Source organism: Megascapheus bottae, chromosome 2, assembly GCF_031878675.1.
Source record: "Megascapheus bottae isolate mThoBot1 chromosome 2, mThoBot2.hap1, whole genome shotgun sequence".
In the NCBI taxonomy this organism is placed as follows: Eukaryota; Metazoa; Chordata; class Mammalia; order Rodentia; family Geomyidae; genus Megascapheus; species Megascapheus bottae.
Genome location: NC_143510.1, coordinates 43,235,856 through 43,259,329, shown reverse-complemented (window position 1 = coordinate 43,259,329; position 23,474 = coordinate 43,235,856). Strand labels below are relative to the sequence as shown.

The following is a 23,474-nucleotide window of genomic DNA, read 5'->3' as shown; positions in this document are numbered from 1 at the left end:
TTGTCAAAGGGAACCAGAATAAACAGGTTCAGAACTAATAGTTTGGCAGGATATAATGGAAGTATAGTTGGTATGCAAAAAGAAATATACCCCAATATTTCCAGTTGATAATAAAAATTCAGGAAATTCAATTGATCAGCTAAGAAAAATATCAGTGCAATGAACATTTCATGTCATATTGAAGTCTACTACTAAATAGCCCCAAGAAAATTATTTAGCTTGATAGAATAGTAGTATAGTAGGTAAAAAAATTTCAGATATAGGATTCAGAATTAATAACCAGTTGTTCACATCTGTAATCCTAACTACTTGGGTACCTGAGATGTGAGGATCAAAGTTCAAAGCTAGCCCAGGCAGATAAATCTCGGAGATATTTACCTTCAATTATCCAACAAAAAGCCAGAAGTGGAGCTGTAACACAAGTGATACAGTGCTAGCCTTTAGTGAAAGAGCTAAGGAACAGTGCCCAGGCCATGAATCCAAGCCCCAGTACTGGCAGACACAAAAACAAAAGAAAGAAGAAGAAGAAAGAGAGAAGGAGAGAGTCAGAGGGAAGAAGGGAGATTTAGCTTAGGTCTCAATCTAATATTTGGATTAGTCAAGTGACCTTGTATAAGGTCAGATTTTTAACCTCCCTTGCCTCTGTATCTCCACTTATTCTAGGGTTGTGAGGATCCAGAAAAGTGTTCATATATTTGTAAGCTAAGACTCATCAGTGTAATGTAATAAGCATTGGTTATTAATATTAGCTAATATTAGTACTTAATGAAAGCAACCATATCCTACTTTTGTAGTACATTGAGAAGTGGATTACACTTCTCCTCAATTCTCTTACCTTTAATTTAGAACCTCAGGTAAGCCAAGCACTTGTAAGTATTGTTTTGTGTGTTTATAACATTTATAAATAAGCATTGTTGAATATAGGTGGTATATAATTTTCATAGTATAAATATGGTACATTTACAAAGAAGCATTGTCCTAAATTATGTTGTGTACATACATATATATTTATATAGAAAAATTATTGTGGATATATATGATAGAAGTGTATTACTATAAAAATAGCATACATTTATATATAAACACTACTCTAACTATAATAAAGACTGGGCCCTGGTGGCTCATGCCAGTAATTCTAGCTACTCAGGAGACTGAAATCTGAGGATCATGGTTCAAAGCCAGACTATGAGACTCCTAACTCCAATAAACTACAAAAAAGCCAGAAGTAGAGTTGTGCAGTAGAGCACTAACCTTGAGCAAAAGAAACTCAGAGACAGCACCCAGGCCTTGAGTTCAGGCCCCAAGACTGACAGAAAAGAGCAAAAATAAACAAATGAATGGATAAAATACAAAAACATAGTATTATATAAATGACAGAACAAAATTGAATGTAGTGTAATATCATGAAATATAATACAATAACAATTGAAAACAATGCAATACAAGATAATAGATAGCAGAATATTATACTGCATAATACAGTATGAGATTGGTATATAATATCAATCTATTTATAATATAGTAATATATGATATATACTATATATTATATAATATAGTAATAGTGAATTAATATAAAATTAAGTAATATAAGATTCATTAATGTAATATACTTCGAATAGTGTTGGCCTACACAAAGTTCTAAATGAAATAGTAAAGGTAAAAGAAGCCAAAGAGACTAACCCAACTTCAAAAGAACTACCGAAGGGCTCATGGCTGCTTTTTAAGAATTCTAATCTGAGCTAGTACTACACACTGCCCTTATTTCATTGTATCATTGACTTCAGGAGAGGGAAAAAAAATCAAATATCAATGTCTCCTGACATTTGCTCAAACTTCTTCAGGTAAATGGTGGATAAATGAAATTTTAATAGTTCTAGGGCATTTTGTTAGGAAAATCACAAAGGATATCTGGACAAAGGAGATGCCTGCCTTGAGAATGTATAAAGGAAGAAATGGAAATAGAGTATAATACGACTGAAAGAAGCCCAAAGTGAGCAATGGAAAGAAAAAAATATATAATGAATATCCTTCGCCTCTATGGGGACTGGCTTTCAATAAGAAATATCCTCAGTGTCTTTCATATTTTAATGTACTTCAACACCTCTTCCTAAGTGTCTTTCACACGCTTACCATAACATATTCCATAAATTTTTAATAAATGAATATAAATTACATACGATATAAGTATTACATATGATGGATTTTTTTATGTTTCTGAGACAAATTGAAGTTAGGAGACAGCAAAGGAAGAATTTGTGCTTCTAATCATAAATATCTATGCACAAGGTTGCCCTTTTTGGTTTTTTATTGTTTTTTCATTCATTGTTACATCACATCTTATTTATACTACTTAAAAATCCAACCATCCTGAAAATTAGAAGATCCTCCATTACCATTTGTGATGCAATCTAAATATAGGAGGTAAGATACTCCTGTCATTAATTTTTCAGTGAAAACTTATTTTGATGGAACATAAAGTACCTATCTAAAATATTTATAGAAACTGTAAAATATTTATACCCAAAAGCAAAATGACCACTTTCTGTTCTCTCTGTGTCACCTAATAAATAGGAAAGAAATACTAAATATAAAAATTCCCTTCTTGTGTATGTGGGTTTTTTTGTTTGTTTGTTTTTTTTGCTTCAGTCCAGTGATCAAATGAACAGGCAGTTTTTTGTTTTGTTTTTGTTTTTCTTCTGGCCAATGTAGCTTCCCTTTGGCCTACCATGTTTGATTTTGTCCAGGAGATAGTTCACATGGCTGCTTTGTGAACACGCAATTTGCTAACTGGAGCCCTCCATTGCTCTCAGTAGCCTAGCCCCAGGCCCCATGGCCCAGATCAGGAGTGCAGGCTAGCTACCTGGTTTCATGTGACACATCTTTGCCTGCCTTATTTCTTTCCTCTTTTCTGTTCCTCTCCATCCCCTTCCAGTTCCCTAAAGAGTATTTATGCAACAAATCAAGTGATGTATGTTTCTTCCTAAGAAAACTCATCAAAAATAGAATTTGTACGTGTGTGTGTGTGTGTGTGTGTGTGTGTGTGTGTGTGTGTGTGCATTCGTGTCCCAGTCCTGGGGCTTGAACTCAGAGATGGAGCACTGTCCCTGAGCTTTTGTGCTCAAGGTTTGAGCCTCAGCTCCACTACTGGCTTTCTGGTGGTTAAACCCTCACGGATTTTTATTCCTAGGCTGGCTTTGAGCTGTGGTCCGCAGATCTCAGCCTCCTGAGTAGCTAGAGTTACAAGTGCAAGCCACTGGGGCCTGCCTAAAATAGAATCTTTATGGAAAGATAACAAAATACTAAGTTAAAGGTGTGATGCAGATTCTACTTTTACTGTATAGAACAAGGAAATGTAGCATACACATTTTTCAAATGTTGGGTAAATTTCACTACATTGAACAGAACTCAAAAGAAAGCAAAACAGAAAAGAATAATGTTTGGGTCTGGGGTCTGTCTCCAGATCTTGAATGCCTGATTTGAACTTTTCTGTTTGAATATCCATTCACATGCAGATTAAATTTGATAACCCTGCCCTTCAAATCCATTTTTTACAGTTTAAATTCTTTTCTATTTTAAAGTTCAGTAAAGCTATTATTGCCACTTAATTTCCAACACTAAATCAAATTCAATTAGGCTTTCTAAAAATTCTGTCACTTTGAAATATCAGTGGAAGAGAAATAATTAGATCATAATAAAAATTGTCAAGTTCACATCTAGACAGAATAACAAGTTACAGATGATTTGGTTATTTTCTAGGTTATTATTCATTGATAAACTAGCATTTGCAGAATATAGTGATGTATTTATAGGCTAGAAAATTTTAACTGAATAAACTATTTCTAATTCTCAGGAATAAAAACAATACAGGTAGTTCTTTCCTTCCTCCTTTTCTCCCTGTCTTTCTTTGCTCTTTCCTTCCTTCATCTTTTACTCTCTCCCTCCTTATCTCCTTCTGTCCCTTCCTCATTCCCTTTCTTTCCTTCCTTCCTTCCTTCTTTCCTTTTTTCTTATGTAAAAAGCATGGATTGCCAAATTTTAGATTTGTATGCATAATTATACATTTTGTTTTATATTTTCTATAACTTCAACTTTGAAGTGAATACTTTTCCTAAACTGGCTTAGTTATAAAGAAGAGTTCATTGCTCTATCTCCACACACTCAAAGGAATGCTTTTAAATGCTGCATCAGTAGTTCGTGCCCTATGCTTCTGTAGATGTATAAATATTAACAGAGGAGCAGTAAAAATCCGAAGTATAGATTGTCCTTTTAAGTGTCAAGTCTCCCCTGAAGTTCAAGCCATTTCCAAGCTTAAGGATAAGTTTCTCTTTCCTTGAGTAACAGAAGAGCTAGATTTCAACTCAGGTTCTTTTTTTTTTGCCTTGCAGCTAAATATAGGACTTGCTACTGCTAGCAATGACTGGAAGGTTTGCAAGGCTCAGCCTTTGCTTTATTTCCCTGCCCTTTATGTAGAGGGTGACATCACCATTCTGGAAAAAAGTTCCCTTCAAGGCTGTTCACAGCATGTGTTCCACGGTTTTGAAAAGAAATCCAGCAGGAGTAAGTTCACAGCCTAATGAAGTGGGCTGAGGAAGGAGAAACACCATAACTCTCTTCTCTCAATAGTCCTAGCATTTCTAGAATACCCATCCACGGCTACCACAAAACTGAAATTGGAAAAACAGAAATGGAACTTGATGCATCTCTGTGTTTATGGCCTATCAGTTATTTCCAAAAAGGAAAAAAAAGTATTTCTTTAAAAAGAAAAACAACTATTTGTTGAGCATCTATTGTATTCCTGTTTCCAAGATGTGTGCCTGGAACTCATGAACACTGGAATGCTTGAACATAGTTTGATGTTGCCATCTCCATTGAAGGAGTTGCTTGTCATGGGAAGAAGGAAAGTTCACAGTGAATGACACAAAGAGGACAGTGATAAAAATATTCATTATAAAATATTTCTGACAAAATAGAATATGTGTGAGACAAAAGGGAAAAATTTGCCATTCAAATGACAACTTGATAATTTCTTATTTCATTATATAATGCTTGATAATAAAATAATATAATTTTGATAATAAAATATTTACAATACACCAAGCATAGTTAGGTGCTCATGGACCGTGCTCATCAGTTAAGAAAATAATATTAAAGTTATGCACCATTTTTATAAATAGTTATAATAAGCATCTCAAATAAAAGCAAAGTGTCAGACCTGTCATCCTAGCTACTCAAGAAGCTGAAATCTCAGGATCACAGTTCAAAGCCAGCTTGGGCAGGAAAGTCTCTGAGATTCTTCTCTCTGATTAGCCACCAAAAAGCAGGTGAAGTTCCCTGATAAAGAGGTCAGTCGTGTCATGTGACCATGACATCATTTCATGGTAGAATCTTTCAGTATATGAATGAACATTTTACTAATAATACGACAAATCCATGCAATTTCCTGTGAAAATCAGGAGAGGATGGGCACTGTGTGGCCTCAGAAAACCTCCAGCTCTGTCACCGTCATGACTCATTCTACGTGCCACCATAAAGGACAACGCAACACGATGGAGCCAAGGCTAGGGAAAGGGACAGTTAGGGAGAGATAAGACGAGCCAGCACTTAGACTTGAATTCAGGACCTGGTACTGCCTGTTAGCTTTCTCATTCAAGGCAGGCTCTCTAACACTTGAGCCCCAGATCCATTTCTGCCTCTTTGGGAGTTAATTGGAGATACAAAAATCTCACATCCTTTCCTGCCTAGGCTGGCTTCAACCTGGGATCCTCAGTTCTCTGCTTCCTGAGTAGCTAGGATTATAGTCATGGCTTCTCAGCTCTTTCATTTCAAATCTAAGAATCTACTTAACAATAACAAAAAAAACAGTGACCACGTTTACCTGGTATTATGTACTTTTGTGTCTGCATGGGGTCTCCTGGAGGGTGGGGGTTTATCAGGGCCTCACAAATAAAATTGTACCTGCTGGTGCTCAATAGTGTAAAAGCCCTCAAAATAGCTCTCAATTGATTGATATCAGCCTTGTCTTGGGGGTCACATCAGTCCACGTATTCCTTTTAAGCTATGGAATTTTAAAAATTATTTCCGCAAAAGTAAAACCCTACATTTCATAAATACATTAAAAGGCATTGATTTTAAAGGTGGATAGTCTTTAGCTTTCTCATGGCAAGTCTGTTCCATCATTGCTATTCAATTCATACAGAGAATCTTTATGTACATGAAGGTCAAAGCTACCTGAGAAGCCTCTCACGAGGAAAAATATTATTTTTTAAAATGTTATCAATGCCCACATATGCAGACATATAAATATTTATGCGGATACTTCCTGGCCCTCCAGTGGATAGAAGGAAGGACTAAAGCGATATGCTCTGGGAATGCTCACTGCGTGACTGCACTTTCCAAGCAGGAGAAGTCAATTTTTCCTCTGCTATTTCAATCCCTGAGTCTAATGGGGGAAAGGCCAATGTTTCTAAAATATATGCCAGAGAGAAAGAGAGTGAGAGAGGCTTTAGGTTCTGCCCTAGTTTTCAGAAAGGAAAAGATAGTCAATTCATGGCACTGTAAGTCACACGGTGTGGTTAAACCTACAACCTGGTTATCCTGACTCACCATGCGGTCTTAGATTTTATTTTTGTTTGTTTATTGTATATTTGTCCCAGAGCTTAAACTCAGGGTCTGGGTGCTTTCCCTGAACTTTGTGCTGGAGGCCAGAGCTCTACCAGTTTGGCCACGACTCCACTTCTGGCCTTTTGGTGATTAAATGGAGATTCAGATCTTCAGATCTCAGCTGCCCAAGTAGCTAGGATTACAGGTGTGAGCTGCTGGTGCCTGGCTCAGTCTCAGGTTCGTTGTTGTTGCTTAAATAAAGTAATAATCAATCTCTCTCTCTCTCTCTCTCTCTCTCTCTCTCTCTCTCTCTCTCTCTCTCTCTCTCTCTCTCTCTCTCCAGTGTGTGTGTGTGTGTGTGTGTGTGTGTGTGTGTGTGTGTGTGTGTGTATGTGTGTGTGTGTGTGTGTGTGTGTGTGTGTGTGTGTTTGCCAGTACTGGGGCTAGAACTTGGGGCCTTGGTGCTGTATTTTAGTTTTTTCCCATTCAATGCTACTACTCTACCGTTTTAGGCAGACCTTCAATTAAAGTAACAATCTTCTTATCAGAAAAATATCATCAGGTGAGCTCATAGAAATAGAAGGCATTGAAATAGAAAATTTAGGAGAAACTAAATTGGAAGGAGAGCAAGATGTTAAGCACAGAGTTGGCAAACAATTTACCTAAAAAGGGCTCAAATAGAATCTGCCTTTTGTTTAAAAAATGTATCCAAAGGCTCACACCTGCAATCCCAGCTACTCAGGAGACTGTGATCTAAGGACTGCAGTGGAAGCCAATCCAGGCAGGAAAGCCAGGAGATTCTTATTTCCATTTAACCAGCCAAAATCCAGAAGTGGAGGTGTGGCTCAAAGGGTAGAGGCAGCCTTAAATGAAAATGCTAAGGGATAGAGCACATGGAGGAGGAGCAGCAGGAGGAAAAGAAGGAAGAGGAGGAGTGGGAGGAGGGGGAGAAGGAAGAAAAGGGGAGGAGGAAGCAAAAAATAAGTCACAAAAGAATAAGTTACAGAAGGAAAGAAATGGCTTTGGTATCCATTGCTGGCATAGCCAACAAACTATAGAATGCTTTTGTAAGCCTACTGGTCAGTGTCTCTGCACTGACTTTGTTCAAGGTCAAGGTTGGAGCGAATCCAGAAAGCTATGTAATTCCTCAGTACTGTTGACTTCAGCATTGGTTGGCTGGGAGGAAACTTCTGCCTGGGATGGTAGGGGATAGCCCAGCTAGGACACAAGAAGCCTGGGCAATGGGAGCTTTGATAAATGACCTGTCTTCACCATCATTTCAAGGACCCAGCCACTACCATTTCTGTCTGTTTGTACGTTAACTCCTAACACAGGGCCTTGGCGGTAATGTTTACAGAAAATATCTAACACAAATATGAACTACTAAACCCATTTAAGAACTGGGTGAACTTGGCCTTTGTGGAATGTATGTGATTTCTGGTAGGTGACAGGCTCACTGAATAATGATTTTTGAACTCACCTTCTGTAGAGGCATTGGTCCTGGGATTATAACTCGGTGCCTGAGCACAGTCATTTAGCTTCTTTTGCTCAAGCCTAATGTTCTACCACTTGAGCCACAGCTCTACATCGGGCCTTTTGGTGGGTGGTTAGTTGGAGATAAGCCTCACAAACTTTCTTCCCAGAGGCTGCCTTCAACTTTCAATCCTCAGATCTTAGCAATTTCAGTAGCTAGGGTTACAAGTGTGAGCTTGGTAATTTCTGAACTCTTGATCTAACCCTCTTTTCCAGTGTGTGTGTGTGTGTGTGTGTGTGTGTGTGTGTGTGTGTGTGTGTGTACACTGGGACTTGAACTCAGGGCCTGGGAGCTGTCTCTTAGCTATTTTGCTCAAGACTGACACTCTATCACTTGAACCACGTCTGCCTCCATGTCTAGCTTTTTGAAAGTTAACTGGAGATGAAAAGTTTCAGAGACCTTCTAGACCAGAATGACTTTGAACCACACTCCTCAGATCTCCACCTCTTGAGATATAAACCAGCTGCCTAGCTGCAGCTCTTCCCAGTGGAAATGGAAATTTTGAAACAAGGCAGCCTACTTCCATAGCTATTCTATTCCGATTGCTATTTCTGGTGATTATAAATAAGTCATTTTGAAATTTCCTTCTGAGTGTTAATAAAATGCGACACACCTGGTCATCTGTTCTGTTAGCATTTGAAAAATCAAAGGTACAGGAAAGGATGTACAAGACAGTTGGCTTAAACAGTCACACTCCAACCAAGGACCAGAGATGCATGTCCTTGGTCGATTTTGTGTTCATGTATGTGAACATACAAACCTAGAAGCACAGCCCACGGTCCCATTATGTAGGTCATCAGGGCTTGCCTAAGTATCGTGATGCAGTGCTGTACTCAAGCCTGTTCAAGGATAATCCATAGCTAAGTTAGAATTGCTTCTTGTTCCTTGAAAAAGTATCAGTTCAAGGTAAAAAGCAAAAGCAGGGCCTCTGCTGTGATCATGAAAGGTGTCAGTGAAGTGTTTTATCTTAATGAGAATTACATTCTTTGCACTTTGATTCTTTTGCAAATAGGTGATACCTAGTGACCATTAGCAATCAGATACCTTTAACTAATCCAGTGGTTAAAACATACTAAATCCACTACCACAACAATGTTCATTGCAGCATTATTCACCATAGCAAAAATATGGAACCAACTTAGATGTCCCTCAGTTGATGAGTGGATCAACAAATTGTGGTATTTGTACAAAATGGAAATCTATGCTGCTGTCAGAAAAAACGACATCGCCCCATTTGTTAGGAAATGGAAAGACTTAGAAAAAAATCATATTAAGTGAAGTAAGCCAGACTCAAAGGAACTTAGGCTCAATGGTTTCCCTCATTCGTCATAATCATTAGAAACCTTGGGCTCTACTAGCAGAGATCTGCAATAGAGCAAAACCTTGATACATAAGGCCATATAGTATGAAGCTAATTGAAAAGACCTCCAGGATATTGAAACAAAAGCCATATAATGAATGATTGTTGTCCTTAATGTACTATGTTATCTCTCATCTCTTTTGCTGTCTCTTAGTTATCTCATATTGTTACAGTATCTCACTTTGTTATCTGATATATTGGATTTATTTGTATTTGGTTATTTGAAATTGGATAGGGAAGGGGGGAAAACCAAGACGGGGGTGGGGTGGAGGGGAGGGTAATGGGGGCCAAGACATGTGAAAGGGTATCAATGTATGTGAATTAATGCACCTTCTATCTGGCAAATATCATGTAACCCTTTTATTAATTACAATAAAAAAACAGAAGTTACTCTCTTAATAAATGAGCTCAGCAGGAATTATAGGTTGTTTATTTGTTGCAGGCATATAATAATAAAATACTAGCCATGTGCAAGAGACTAAAATAATTCTTAAAACTCTTTCTTGGGACCTGGAGTTTGGCCTAGTGGTTAAAGTGCTTGCCTAGCATGCATGAAGACCCGGGTTCAATTCCTTGGTACCACATACATAGAAAAAGCTGGAAGTGGTGCTCAGGCTCAAGTGGTAGAGCTCTAGCCTTGAGAGAGTCCAGGGACATTGCTCAGGCCCTGAGCTCAAGCCCAGGACTGGCAAAAAAAAACCCAAAAAACCTCTTTCTTAACATTAAGTTCATATATTCAAGGTGGAAAAAGAAACCCAGAGAGGAGATTTATTTCTGAAGTCTTGAAAGAAGGTTTCCTATGGTCTTCTAAAACAGGCAATATTACAGTCCTTACCTGTGTCAAAAAAGTCATGTCAACATTATTCAGAATTGCTCAGGAGAAAATTTTTTGCTACGAAGTGTCTATATGCCTGTAGCCTCAAATATACTTGCTTTATATCTAAATAGGTAGATAGGTAGATGATAGATACATAAATACATAGATACATATAGATATATAAATGATACATATATAAATGAGTTTATATATATGGATATTTTCATAGATGATCAGAAGATACATAGATGTATAGATATATCCATATATACATGGATACATGGAAAAATATATATATATATGCTGATGGAGATAGATAAGATGGTAGATAGATAGTAGATAGATAGATACATACATATTAGTAGGTAAGTAGAAAGATAGTAGATAAATAGTAGTTAGGTAGGTAGATATATAGGTAGGTAGATAGATAGGTAGATGATAGATAGATAGATAGATAGATATCCTAGTAAATTTCTTTCTGAGGTTTCATAGATATTGTATACAATTTCTGGGCTTATCTAAATGTTGATAATTATTTTCTATTCAAAGGAAAAGCCAGCTCTGCATCCCAAACCATCATAAGCAGCATCTAGCCAACATTATAAGTATGTCTTCCATGTGGAGTAAGTTTGGAAATGAGAGAAGTTGAAATGTTCTTACCATCCACGCAGTAACGAAGTCGCCCATCCAGGTCCCTACCGCGGCTAATTTCATGAAACTCTCATTGCGGATGCCCATGTAGTCTGTAATGATATATGCTCTGTGGAAACAAACACACAAGACATTGCCCAGACAGTGAGCCAGCCAGTCCACACTTCCTGCTTCAGCCAGCCTCTCCACAAGTCTCTCTTCCCTTCATGTTTGTCTCTCCCCACCTTTGTGGATACATTTGAAAGGCAAGGAGAGTTTGAGGGTGTGGGGATGAGTGAGTTTCAAATTCCATGGCTAGGCTGGGTTGTGACTGTTGCAATTACCTTGTGGGTTTTACATCTCAGCTACTAAGGTGACAACAGCTTTGGAAAACTCACGAAGCAATGCTCAGCCACCACTGTGTTTCATGCTCACTTGGGGATGAGCAGAGCAAAAAAAAAAAACATTCTCGAATCTCAGAACTTGAAAAGGGAGGGAAGATATAACCCAGCTCCAGTTCTGTCAGAGTCAGAATTAATGGGGTTGGGGGTGTAGTGTTAAGCTAGACTTCAGATGTAATATCACACTTGAATAGTGTCAAGTTTCTAGAAAAATTTCTGCAGAGTCAAGCAATGTGAAATCTGAACTGAATGTGTGTGATTGAAATTACTACTGACATAACAATACCTGGAATATTCAATCTTATCATTTTATTTTTGCACAGTGAATTCTTGCTTGCTTCTGATACAAACAGATCATTTCTTTCACAACTCAGAGATTCATCAAAGATACAGCCGATGGTTAAAAAGCTGAAGGATAAAAGGCCACAATGTCCTGTATCTGCATCTTATTTTCTCACGTCTGATTGGCTTGCTACTAATTATTGTTTTCCCCATTTTCAGTTTCTCTGAGAAAACAGAGAGATTCAGAGAATACCTGACAGGCTCAATCAGTAACACATAACTAATAAATAGTTACTAAGAATTATTTTTTTCTTATTTTTTAACTCTAGGGATTTAATTTATTTTCTTTGTCCCCCCCCCCCATCTCAGTACGTGAACTCAAGGCTTGGGTATTGCATGGTCTCTGAGCTTTTTGCTTTTCCACAAGGATAGTACTTTGCCACTTGAGGCATAGCTCCACTTTTGACTTTCTGGATAGCTAATTAGAGGTAAGGATCTCACAGACTTTCCTGCCTGGAGTGGCTTCAAACTATGATCCTCAGACCTCAGCCTCCTGAGTAGCTAGGATGACAGACGTGATCCCCTGGCATCAGACTTTCTTCTTTTATTTTAATTTTATTCCTCTTTTGTATATGATGATACCTGTTCAATTTGGAATATTATTTAAACTTGATTTTTTCAAATTAATTTTACCATCAATAAGTTTGTTATCTACTACAATTATGAAGAAATTATGTTTGCAAGTCACTGAGAGGTATAGCATATCAATTTAGTCTTTCATTCTGCCATCATTTCAAGTGTTTTTTTCACCCCACAGATAAGTAGATATTTACATTATTTCATTTAACAACAAAAGCAAATTCATAAACTCATGACATAGTTCATTTTCCACACATTTCATTCATATACTTTAGAAGGTCTATGTAAATGTATTGAGTTTTCACAAAAAAATTCCATGAATTTCCATAGCAGCTAAAGAGTTGTAACTACCATATTTGCATGTTTACTATTTTATGGGCATAGGATTAACTTTTAGAAGTTTTACAACTGCTTAAAGTAAGCATCTAGTAAATAGATAAATTTAAATTTCAGTTTCATTTACTCTCAGATACATACTTTGAGTCATTATGCTATACTTTCTTTCTGTATTAGTGAAGATGTAATAACACAGACCCTATTTTCCCTCATGTATTTCAGTAAACATTGTAGATTGACACATCAATATCTTTGAAGATAGGTTATAACAGTCAACAGCAATATGCCAAAACTTCCCAAGGTATCATGGACAACAAGGTCAAGTCCATTCAGCACTACCATTACTGGACAGCTGCCGGCACTGAATTCCATGTATTCTACAGTATTTGTTCTGGTAATTGCCCAGCTCTTTCAATAACATCTATTACGAAGAATGTGCTCAGTGTCATTTGCCTGCTTTTTTAGCTTGCCAATGAATTCTAAAACACACTGGGGTAGGATGAAAACGTCAGGATGCCTTCCTGGTGGCTATACAGATATGGATCAGAGAAAGCAACAGTCTGGTACTTCAGTACCTAAAACTAGAGTTGCCTGGATACATTTATAAGAGGTGAATGATTCAGCCAATAACAACTAAAATAAATTTAAATAAAATACAAAATTTGCCCATAAAAATCAGTGAAATAGAAAAACCTGTGGGGGAGGAAATCACATTAAGTGAAATAAGTCAGGCTCAGAAAGACAATAGATGCATTTTTTCATGCAGAATCTAGAAATAATTTGTAAATATATAAATAAACACCTTGAGGTAGTATGCAAGTGTACATAAATGTAATAAATGAATTATGGTAGATTCAGGAGAGTACTCAAATGGTTTAATTCCTTAGTCCACCAAAATAAATGCCAGGAAACAGGTACTCAAACGGGGAAATTGGGGACATGGGAGGGAGATACATGAGTGAAGAGAAAAAGCAGGGGAGAAAGCAAGTCATAAAATTCAAAGCAAATCCTACAAAATTAAGAAAACTGAGCCAGGCCCCCAGTGGCTTATGCCTGTAATCCTAGCTATTCAGGAGCTGAGATCTGAGGATCATGGTTCAAAGCATGAAAGTCCACGAGACTCATTTCTCCAATTAACCACCAGTAAATCGGAAGTGGGGTTGTTACTCAAAGTGGTAGAGTTCTAGCCTTGAGCTCAGGGATAGTGCTCAGAGTTCAAGCCATACCACCATAACAAAAAAATAAAAATAGAAAAAGAAAATCAAGGGAAGAGGTGGAGATAGGAGGGATGGGAAGAATGATAACAGAAGTGGCATTGATTAAGGCTCATTGTATTCATAAATTGCTTTGTTGAATGGCAGCTCCTTTGTACAACTACTTAAGGATAATAAAACTATATTTTAGAAAAAAGAATTCTTCTAGATAATGTAAAAAATCTTAGAGGCATTAAAGAGTTGACACAAGGACTAGAAAGAAAAAAAGTAGGATGGTAGGGAGAATGATGCAAAGGTCAGAGTCATTGAAAGGTTAACTGTCATTTCTCTGAGGACATTTGCTGGCTTCACCTGAAACACAAGAGAATAGGAATCTGGACTAGATAGATAATATTGGAAATTTAGGGAGGCAAGATTTAAAGAGAAAGGATGAATCCAAAACATGTACATAACTGGCCTTCCCAGACACGCTGAACAAATTCTGAACTTGTTGGGGGAGGAGGTCACAAAACTAAGTCTCAGAAAACCATTTGGTAGGTTGGCAACATCAGGAGGAGAGCACTGAAGTTCAAAATTTGTTACAGCATATGCTCTGAGAAAATATAGGATGGTTAGATGGAAGCATAAGGCAGAGATAGATGGATCTTTGAAGAATGTGAAGCATATTTTACACAACTATTTTAGGGTACTGTTTTAATTCTTTTCCCCTACTCTGAAGGCTGAGATCTGAGGATTGAGATTCAAAGCCAGCCCAGGCATGAAAATCCATGAGAATCTTATCTCCAATTAACCACAAGAAAACCAGAAGTGGTGCTGTGGCTCTAAAGTGGTAGAGCACTAGCCTTCGGTTGAAGAGCTCAGGGACAACACCCCAGCCCGCAGTTCAAGCCCCTTGACTGACCAAAACAATAAAAAAATAAAATATTTTTGAGATATCTAGATCCTGTATACATTATTACACATGGCATTTTCTTCTACTCATAATTATTAGGATGTCAAGATATGGGACCATATCACTGAAAAACACGAGGAAAAAAAACCTAAAGAAGATAATAAGTTCTAAGATGACAGGATAATATTTTGGCTACATTCTTCATCATTGATTCTATAGTACCCAGAGTGCTAGCTTTATATAGTAAGCGATCAGTAAACATAGGCTAAACTTAGAGAATTATAGAATGATCAAATTATTTGGGCCAGGAGTTTGGCCTAATGATAGAATGCTTGCCAAGCACACATGAAGTCCTGAGCTCAATTCTTTGGTACCACATACACTGAAAAAGCCAGAAGTAGTGCTGTGGCTCAAGTGGTAGAGTGCTAGCCGTGGGACAAAACCCAAGACAGTGCCGAGGCGCTGAGTTCAAGCCTCAGGACTGGTAAAAAAAAAAAAAGAGAAAAGTATAATATGATCAAATTATTCATTTATATTATATCAAACCTTAGCAACATCAATGAAACAAGACTGAATCATTAAGAACATATATCCATAAGAAGACAGACAAACCATTGCTAAATTGTTTGGTTTATTCCCTGTATTTTCCCCAACTTGACTACAAGATAGCTCCTTGACTACAAGATAGCTGTTTTAATTTCCTCCAGAATGTAATATCAACACAAAAATAAATTTTCCTCCCCGTGGCTACAGGCACATGGTAAGTTTGACTTGTTAAAACAATGCAAAACAGCGAGCACAGATAATTTATATTTAAAAGTGAACAGTGATACTTATTATTCATATTTTTACTTCTCTTAACAAATATGAGGAAGTGATACAAATATGCAGACTTTTCATAAAATTTTTCCACCTCTGGTCATCTGTACAACTATTAACATTTAGTAATATTTCAACATTTGCCAAAGACAGAGTATGCACATAATTTTATCAGCAATTTTAGCCAATTTGAATATCACTCTAAATAATGAAATTTCATATACCCAATGTTGGGAAAATGATTCAAATTTACATTTTTCTAGGAGGCACTATTAAAATTTTAGTTTGAAGCTGGGCACAGGTGGCTCTTACTTGTAATCCTAGCAATAGGATCTCAGTAGGCTAAGATCTGAGGATCATGGTTCAAAGCTAGCCCAGGTAGGAAAGCATATGAGATTCTTAACTCTAATAAATGACTCAAAGAGTCAGAATCAGTGCTGTGACTCATGTGGTAGAACATCTAACCTTGAACACAAAGAAGCTTAGGGACAGTGCTCAGACCCTGAGTTCAAGCTGAGGGACTGGCAAGATAAAATAAAATAAAATTTTAGTTTGGTTTGGTTTGGTAGTTGGTTATTTCAAAAATTTACATATGTATTTATGTTTGCATTTGCATTTAATTATTATTTTCACTATTCATAGCTCTAGAAAATCTTGCCCATCTTGTAGGCTTTCAGGTAATTCTATCATTGAGAGAGTCTTTAAGGATCCTAAAAGAATTTTGTTTTAGTGTCTAACATTCTTTTTTATTGTTTTCCAGAAACTTCAAGCTTAACTGTCAAGTCCATACAAATGAGTAGAAACTCCAATAAATAGGATCTAGCAGAAAGTAATCATTATTAGACCAACTTAACACATGCAACTAAGACTATCAACACCTCTTGAATGCTGTGAGCTCAATGACTACACTGAGCAGAAACTCACACAAAGTGAAAGACTACCCACTGAATGAATTGTTCATAGAGGTGGGAGTCCTGGCTACTAACGATAAAAATTCCAGTTCACTGACATCCACAGCTTGACCTGAAATGGATGTAGTTTGTGCCAGTTGATTTAGGCTTAGAGTCTGAAATTTTAACAGGAGGCAGTATCCATAGATCATCAAACTCATAAGATTCCTGCTTCATTGAGGATTCCATCAATGGCCAAGTGGACCCAGAATGTCACAGCTGTCTCAGCCAGCCATGCCTGAGCAACAGAAACAAGACAGAAGCTTCATACACATAGAAATCACAAGGAAGGAGCTGACTTACATGAGCGCAAACCTACATTAGACACATTCTAACTCACCCAAAATCCCAAGTATTTTCAATGCATCGAGATAAAAAAAATTTACCCCAAAATACCCAGAGGTAAACATATTTATTATGTTAACCTTTTCCCAATGTTTGTGTCTATAAGGAAATGATAAGATATTTAATCACTTAGTCCACTGTTTGCCACCTCACATTGTAGCCAGACACTGGTGGTTCACATCATGTGAAAGGGTATCAATGTATGTGAATTAATGCACCTTCTATCTGGCAAATATCATGTAACCCTTTTACTAATTACAATAAAAAAAAAAGCTGAGATCCGAGGATTATAATTGGAAGCCAGAACAGGCAGGAAAGTTCATGGCACTCTTACCTACAATTACCCACCTAAAAGCCAGATGGAGTTATGGCTCAAGTGGTACAGTGCTAGTCTTGAGCAAAAAAGCCAAGGGACAGAGCCCAGGCCCTGAGTTTAAGCCCAAGCAACAGGACCTAAACAAACAAACAAACAAACAAATAAATAAATAACTTTGCTTAAAATATCTCATACTTGCCGGATGCTGTGGCTCCAGCTACTCAGGAGGCTGATTCCTGAGGATCAAGGTTCAAAGCCAGCCTGGGCACAAAAGGACCTGAGATTCTTATCTCCAATTAACCTCTAGAAAACAGGAAGTGGGGCTTGGCTCAAGGTTAGGGCCGTAGCCTTGAGCTGAAGGACTCAGGGACATTGCCCAGGTCAAGTTCAAGTCCCATAACCCAGGCTCAGGGGTAGGGCGGTAGCTTAAGCTGAAGAGCTCAGGGACAGGGCCCAGGCCAAGTTCAAGCCCCATAACCTACCAAAAACAATCTCATATTTGGGTATTGAAAGACTTTAATGGTGTTCATAGCATATCTAAAAACTCTCCCAAGAGAGTAAGTAAAAGAATGGCATTATCCAAAAAGAAATATACCCTTTACCTGATTTATCTAATTGTAACCCTTCTATATATCACCTATAGAATAACAAAAAACTAAGACTTCAAGAGAAAGGCCCATTGTAAGGAACTATGGGAAATATGTATAGTGAGTCAAAAGTGCTCTGGATAGCTGGAAAAGGTAGCCTGAAACGATTAACATCGCATCTGGACCTACCAGGCCTCATAAAATACGAACTCATGTTTCTAGTTCTGTTCACTCACACCTTCTACATATGCATAAAGGAAGACATATCTGAGACCGTGGATAGAACTTCCGTTGTTCAATCTCATTTTACGAACACCTCTACCACACGTCATCCTTCCTTCTATCCTTTATCTTGCTTCAGCCGGTTCTGTTCCATTCATTAGTGCTAAAGTCCAAAGGCTTCATATAGCATCCATTCCTCCCTTTTCTTTACCCTCGATATTTGGCTAACCATTGAAATTATTTCTAAACCACTGAAGTTATTTCTGATAAATCTCTCAAACCCATGTTATTTTTCTGCCATCACTGGGGGAAGGGTTAAGGTCTCCCAATGGGAGGTCTTTCTGTGTTTGAGAAATTCCTTTGAGGGAAGCAGTTGGACCCCAGACTCTTCTTCTTTTCTTTCAGTTGCTCCAGTTGAGTCCTGGAGCTCCAACACACATCTCCGCCCTGATTTGCTGCTTTCTCCACAGTACCCAAAGCAAATAGGGCAAACGGATCAGGAACTGAATCCTTCAAAACTGTGCACAAAAAGTACACCTTTTCTCCCTTAAAAAAAGTTATTATTAGTACTAAGTAGTTGTGCAAAACAGTTACAATTCCCTAAGTCAGATTATCAGTTCAGTGCTTCTTGCTCAGTGTCTCCCTTTCCTGTCCCTACTTTCAAGTTATTGTACATAGCTCATATTTGACAAAATGTGCATTGACCTTTCTCTTCTTCAGATGGTCAGCAAAGGTGTATTTATTACAGTGTTGGAAGGCAGCCCAGTTTCTACCCTTATGATCTGGAAAATATGCTCATTCTTAATAACCACTCAAAAGCTCATTTGAGTGGGACACTCTATATGTCTTAAAAAATCACATAGAGCCTTATTAATAAGGACAACTAATCTGTGTTAATAGAACTATTTAAATTTTTAAAATGTACATGCATGCACATTTTGATTTAACCACACTTGATCTACAAACACATCATCATGAGATGATTTAAATATATAGCTAAAGATTCTTAATGGTTAATTAAATTAATGTGTTGAATTTACTAATTGAATTAGTAAGTATTCATTGAAATTAATGGGATGCATGTGAAATTCTTTTGCAAGCTAATTCTTAATTCTTCAAATTGGTTAAGACTAGATCACTAAATCTATGATTCAAGTTGGGTGTGGTTGACTCACACCTGTAATCCTTGCTGCTCAGGAGGCTGAGATTTCGGGATCATGATTCACAACCTATCCACGCAGGAAAGTCAGTGAGACTCTATCTTCAATGAAGCACAAAAAAACCCTGGAAGTGGAGCTGTGGTTCAAGTGGTAGAGTGCTAGCCTTGAGCAAAAGAGCTAAGGGACAGCATCCTGACCCTGAGTTCATGCTTCAAGACTGGCACAATACACACATACACACCACACCAAAAACATACCAATATGTATATAATATTTCACTTGTGTATTATTGGCCAAATAACATACTCCAACTACATACATTTTCAGTGTGATTCCTCAAAGTAAAAGCTCTGTTCATTTTGATTTAGCTAGATTCTTGCTTCTAACTTTTTCTTCTAAAAAACATAATGAATATGATGTAATGACTTTAATGGTTTTGTTTTTATTATGTAAATGGTTTTATTTAAATATCAATAACATGGCTCACCCTGATGATTTCTCTCATGTTATCATATACTACCACAATCCTTGTTTGTTTGGTTTTTTTTTAACCATTTTAGAGGTTTTATGTACTTTCTAGTTGTGGAATCAAGTGATTCGAGGAACTTTATAATTCTTATCCCAATCTTACATAAATACTTGACTCATTTCTGTAGCATATTCCTAACACACAGAATTCACTAGGAAAAAAACTTCACCTGCTTCAGTGAATGAAAATGTTCTTAATCTTTGATGAGCTAAGTATTATGGTAATGGAGGATAAAATGACAGGGATTAAAATAGTCTGAATGGGTAAAGATATACTCCGAGTAAGAACAGGATCCAAAAAAGGTTGGCTTTTGGAAGGAATGGCCGATTTCTTCATAGACAGGCTGAGTTGGAAATCTCAGGTTAGGATACAGGCTGGCAATCTGGCCCAAGAACAGATGTATGCAGTGATGATCAGGTATGGTGTAGAATGGTGGAATGTTGACAGAACCTGTTTCCTGGTGGAGGGAAGAGTCTGAAGGAGGACTGGGAAATGAAATGGGATGGGGAATGACTAGAAAAGAAGGTAGCTGCTTGGGATAGGAGGGTTTTCTTACCCTTGTTAGTCACTGTAACAACATGAACTGCCACATTACTTTAGAAGCCGAAATCAACGAGGCTCCAGAGTTATCATTGTTTATCTACTATGGGAAACCTGTGCTAGAAGTTTTCATGCTCTATTACTTGTAACCCTACATTAACTTGCTGATACGAGCTACATTAGAATAATGGACTAGCCGGATGCCAGTGACTCAGGCCTGTAATTCTTGCTACTCGGGAGGCTGAAATCTGAGGATCACAACTTGAAGCCAGTCTGGGCAGAAAGTCCATGAAATATTTATCTCCAATTAACCATCAAAAAGTTGAAAGTGAAGCAGAGCTGCGGCCAAGTGGAGTACACCATCCTGAAGTGAAAAAGCTAAGGGACAGAACCCAGGCTCTGAGCTCAAAGCCCAATAATAGCACAAACCCAAAGAGAATTAGAGGCTAACATACACTTACGTTTTTTCTATTTCCATTCAAATGGAAACTGGTAATGGAAATGAGAGGGCTTTTATTTTACTTTTTGTGATTTTGTTTTGTTTTGGTTTTTGGTTTCCCCCTTGTGTTGCTGTTTTTGATTTGTGTACTTCTTGTCTTGTAAGTAAATTGATCTGTTTGAGGAAGGGGAAAGGGGAGCATAGAAATGGTGAGACTAAGGATGAGATAATTCAGGAGTGATATTCACTAGACACTATGTTGAAATGAACTGTACAACTTAGAGGGTGGAAGGTGGTTCTGGAGGGAAAAATGGGGAGGAAACAAGGAAAGGGGTGACACTGTTCCAAAGAAAATATGCTCATTTCCTGACCTATGTTACGTAACTATAAACTTTCTGTACATCACCTTTATAATAAAAAATATATTTTTAAAAAGAAATTACACTTAACTTTCATTCAAATGGACACTGGCAAGCTACATTTGTTCTTTATGTTTTAAAAGCAAAACTTAAAGGTTTAAGAGTGCTTGCCTAGCATGCACAAAGCCCTGAGTTCATTCCTTACTACCACATACATAGACAAGGCTGGAAGTAGTGCTGTGGCCCAAATGGTAGAGCACTAGCTTTAAGAAAGCCCAAGGACAGTGCCCAGACCCTGAATTCAAGCCCCAGGACTGGAAACAAAATTAAAGGTTTGTAAGACTAAAAGTAATATAGACTCAAGAATAATTTCAATGTTACAGAATTTTTTGGTTAATACAGGCTTTCTTTCTGTTCAGTTCTTTTATGGTACATCTCACAATCTAACTTGATGCTTAAAATCAGCCTGCCTTCTACTTCCAGTGAATTAAACAAATATAACCAAGACCCTTCACAAATTTTTAATGAAGTGATTTAAAAAATAACCTAATGGATAAACTCTTATAATTCTGCGTTTGTTGCTAGGAAAACCTCAATAAATCTCCAAAGCAATCCAGAATCCCAACTACTTGAATATAATTTTGTAGCTAAGTTAATTTTACATCTAATCACATTTTTATGTTAAATAACACTCAATGTGCTCAGACATATTTAACTAAGTATATATAATAAACTCAATCCATTTGTATCATTGTACACATGAATTAGAAGCTAAGCCAGAAAAAAATCAATTAATTTGGTCTATATAGCAATACTTCCTTCTAAACTAATTAGAATATTATAAAATAACTTCAAAATGTTGCCAGATTATTTGTGGGGGGAGTTATTTGTTTCTGTGTTTTTGTGCTGGTTTTAGGGCCTGTGTGTTGTCCCTAAGCTTTTGTACTCAAGGCTTGCACTCTACTACTTAAACCATAGCACCACTTATAGCTATTTGGTGATTAACTGCAAATAACAGTCTTATGGACTTTCCTGCCAGGACTGGCTTCAAACTGTAGTCCTCAGATCTCTGCTTCATGAATAGCTAGGATTAAAGGCATGAGCTACTGGTACTGTCACATGTTGCTATAATTTTAGTGCTGCTCAAAGCAGGTCAAAAAAGCAAGCTCAGTGTAAGTGTGTGTGTGTGTGTGTGTGTGTGTGTGTGTGTGTGTGTGTGTGTGTGGATGAGGCTTGAACTCGGTGCCTGAACATTGTCCTGTAGCCTTTTTCTAAAGGCTCTTGAGTCATGCCTCCACTTCTATAAGTAACTAGGATTACAGGAGTGAGCCAGCAGTGCTTGGCTGCAAGTTAATTTTAATGGATATATGCCAGTAGAAGTAAGTGAAGTTGTAAAAATGGTACATAGAATAATTAACTTTTTACCAGAAAACATAAACTATCCACTGTATGGAGTAAAATACATTTACTTGAAAATTGAGCAGAGATTTACTTAATGATACAAGAGTTTTCTGTACAATGACCAGGCTTCCATAAAGAAATCTCTTTCCCCTCTTTTTCACCCATCAACATACCTACGCAGGGCCAGAGGTTTCTCAAGTAGCATTTCATTGCCCACTCTTCAATACAAACAGGCTTCAGACATCACTGTGTATTTAATGAAAATCACAAATAAGAGGAAGAGGTACTTAAAACTAGACAAAACCAAGAAACTCTGAGGAAAGAAACCAAGGAACAGGAAAGAAAAAGATGACTGGGATCAGCAAAGCAAAACATGGAATGAGAAATAAAGATAATTTTCAGACTTTCAAAGCTTGAATTCAATTACAGGCTGTTTATTTTTTTAGGTGTCTAAAATAAAGACTCCATAAAGAGTAAAAGTAAGATTGTAGAATAAAAGAAAGTAGAAAAGAAAGTGGGTCTTTTTTTTTTTTTTTTTTGGTCATAGGGCTTGAACTCATTTCTGAACCTGAGCGCTGTCCCTCAGCTCTTCAGCTCGTGGCTACCGCTCTATCACATTGAGCCAGAATGTCATTTCTGGTGGTAACTGGAGATTTGAGTCTCAAGGACTTTCATGCCCAGCTGGAGTTGAATTGTGATCCTCACATCTCAGCCTCCTGAGTAGCTAGGATTAAAGGCGTGAGCTATGGGCACCCAGCCTAGATATTAATTTTTATTGTATTTTATTGTTGGGGTGATATATAGAGGGTTAATAGTCATTTTTAAAGACCACCAGTATTGTGGATGAAGTAGGATTTGTCCTAATAGTTTTAATTCATGAAGCAGACACAATTCCTCTAAAAAATACAGAAATTAAAAAATGGGAAGGAAAGAGGCTGGGAGTTTGGCCTAGTGATAGAATGCTTGCCTAGCATGCACAAAGACCTGGGTTTGATTCCTTGGTTCCACATACATAGAAAGAAAAGCCAGAATTGGTGCTGTACCTCAAGAAGCAGAGCACTAGCCTTGAGGAAAAAAGCTCAAGGACAGTGCTCAGGTCC

At 37.4% G+C, this 23,474-nt stretch overlaps 1 protein-coding gene across 3 annotated transcripts in view; it reads right to left on the bottom strand.

The window, feature by feature from the left end:
* Positions 1-23,474, bottom strand: part of Tmem117 (transmembrane protein 117) — a 350,457-nt gene that overhangs the window by 163,915 nt on the left and 163,068 nt on the right. For all 3 annotated transcript variants that reach the window (XM_090355491.1, XM_090355483.1, XM_090355499.1), the window contains exon 4: positions 10,974-11,073. In XM_090355491.1, the coding sequence (XP_090211617.1) occupies positions 10,974-11,073 (100 nt within the window). The remainder of the gene's footprint in view (positions 1-10,973; positions 11,074-23,474) is intronic.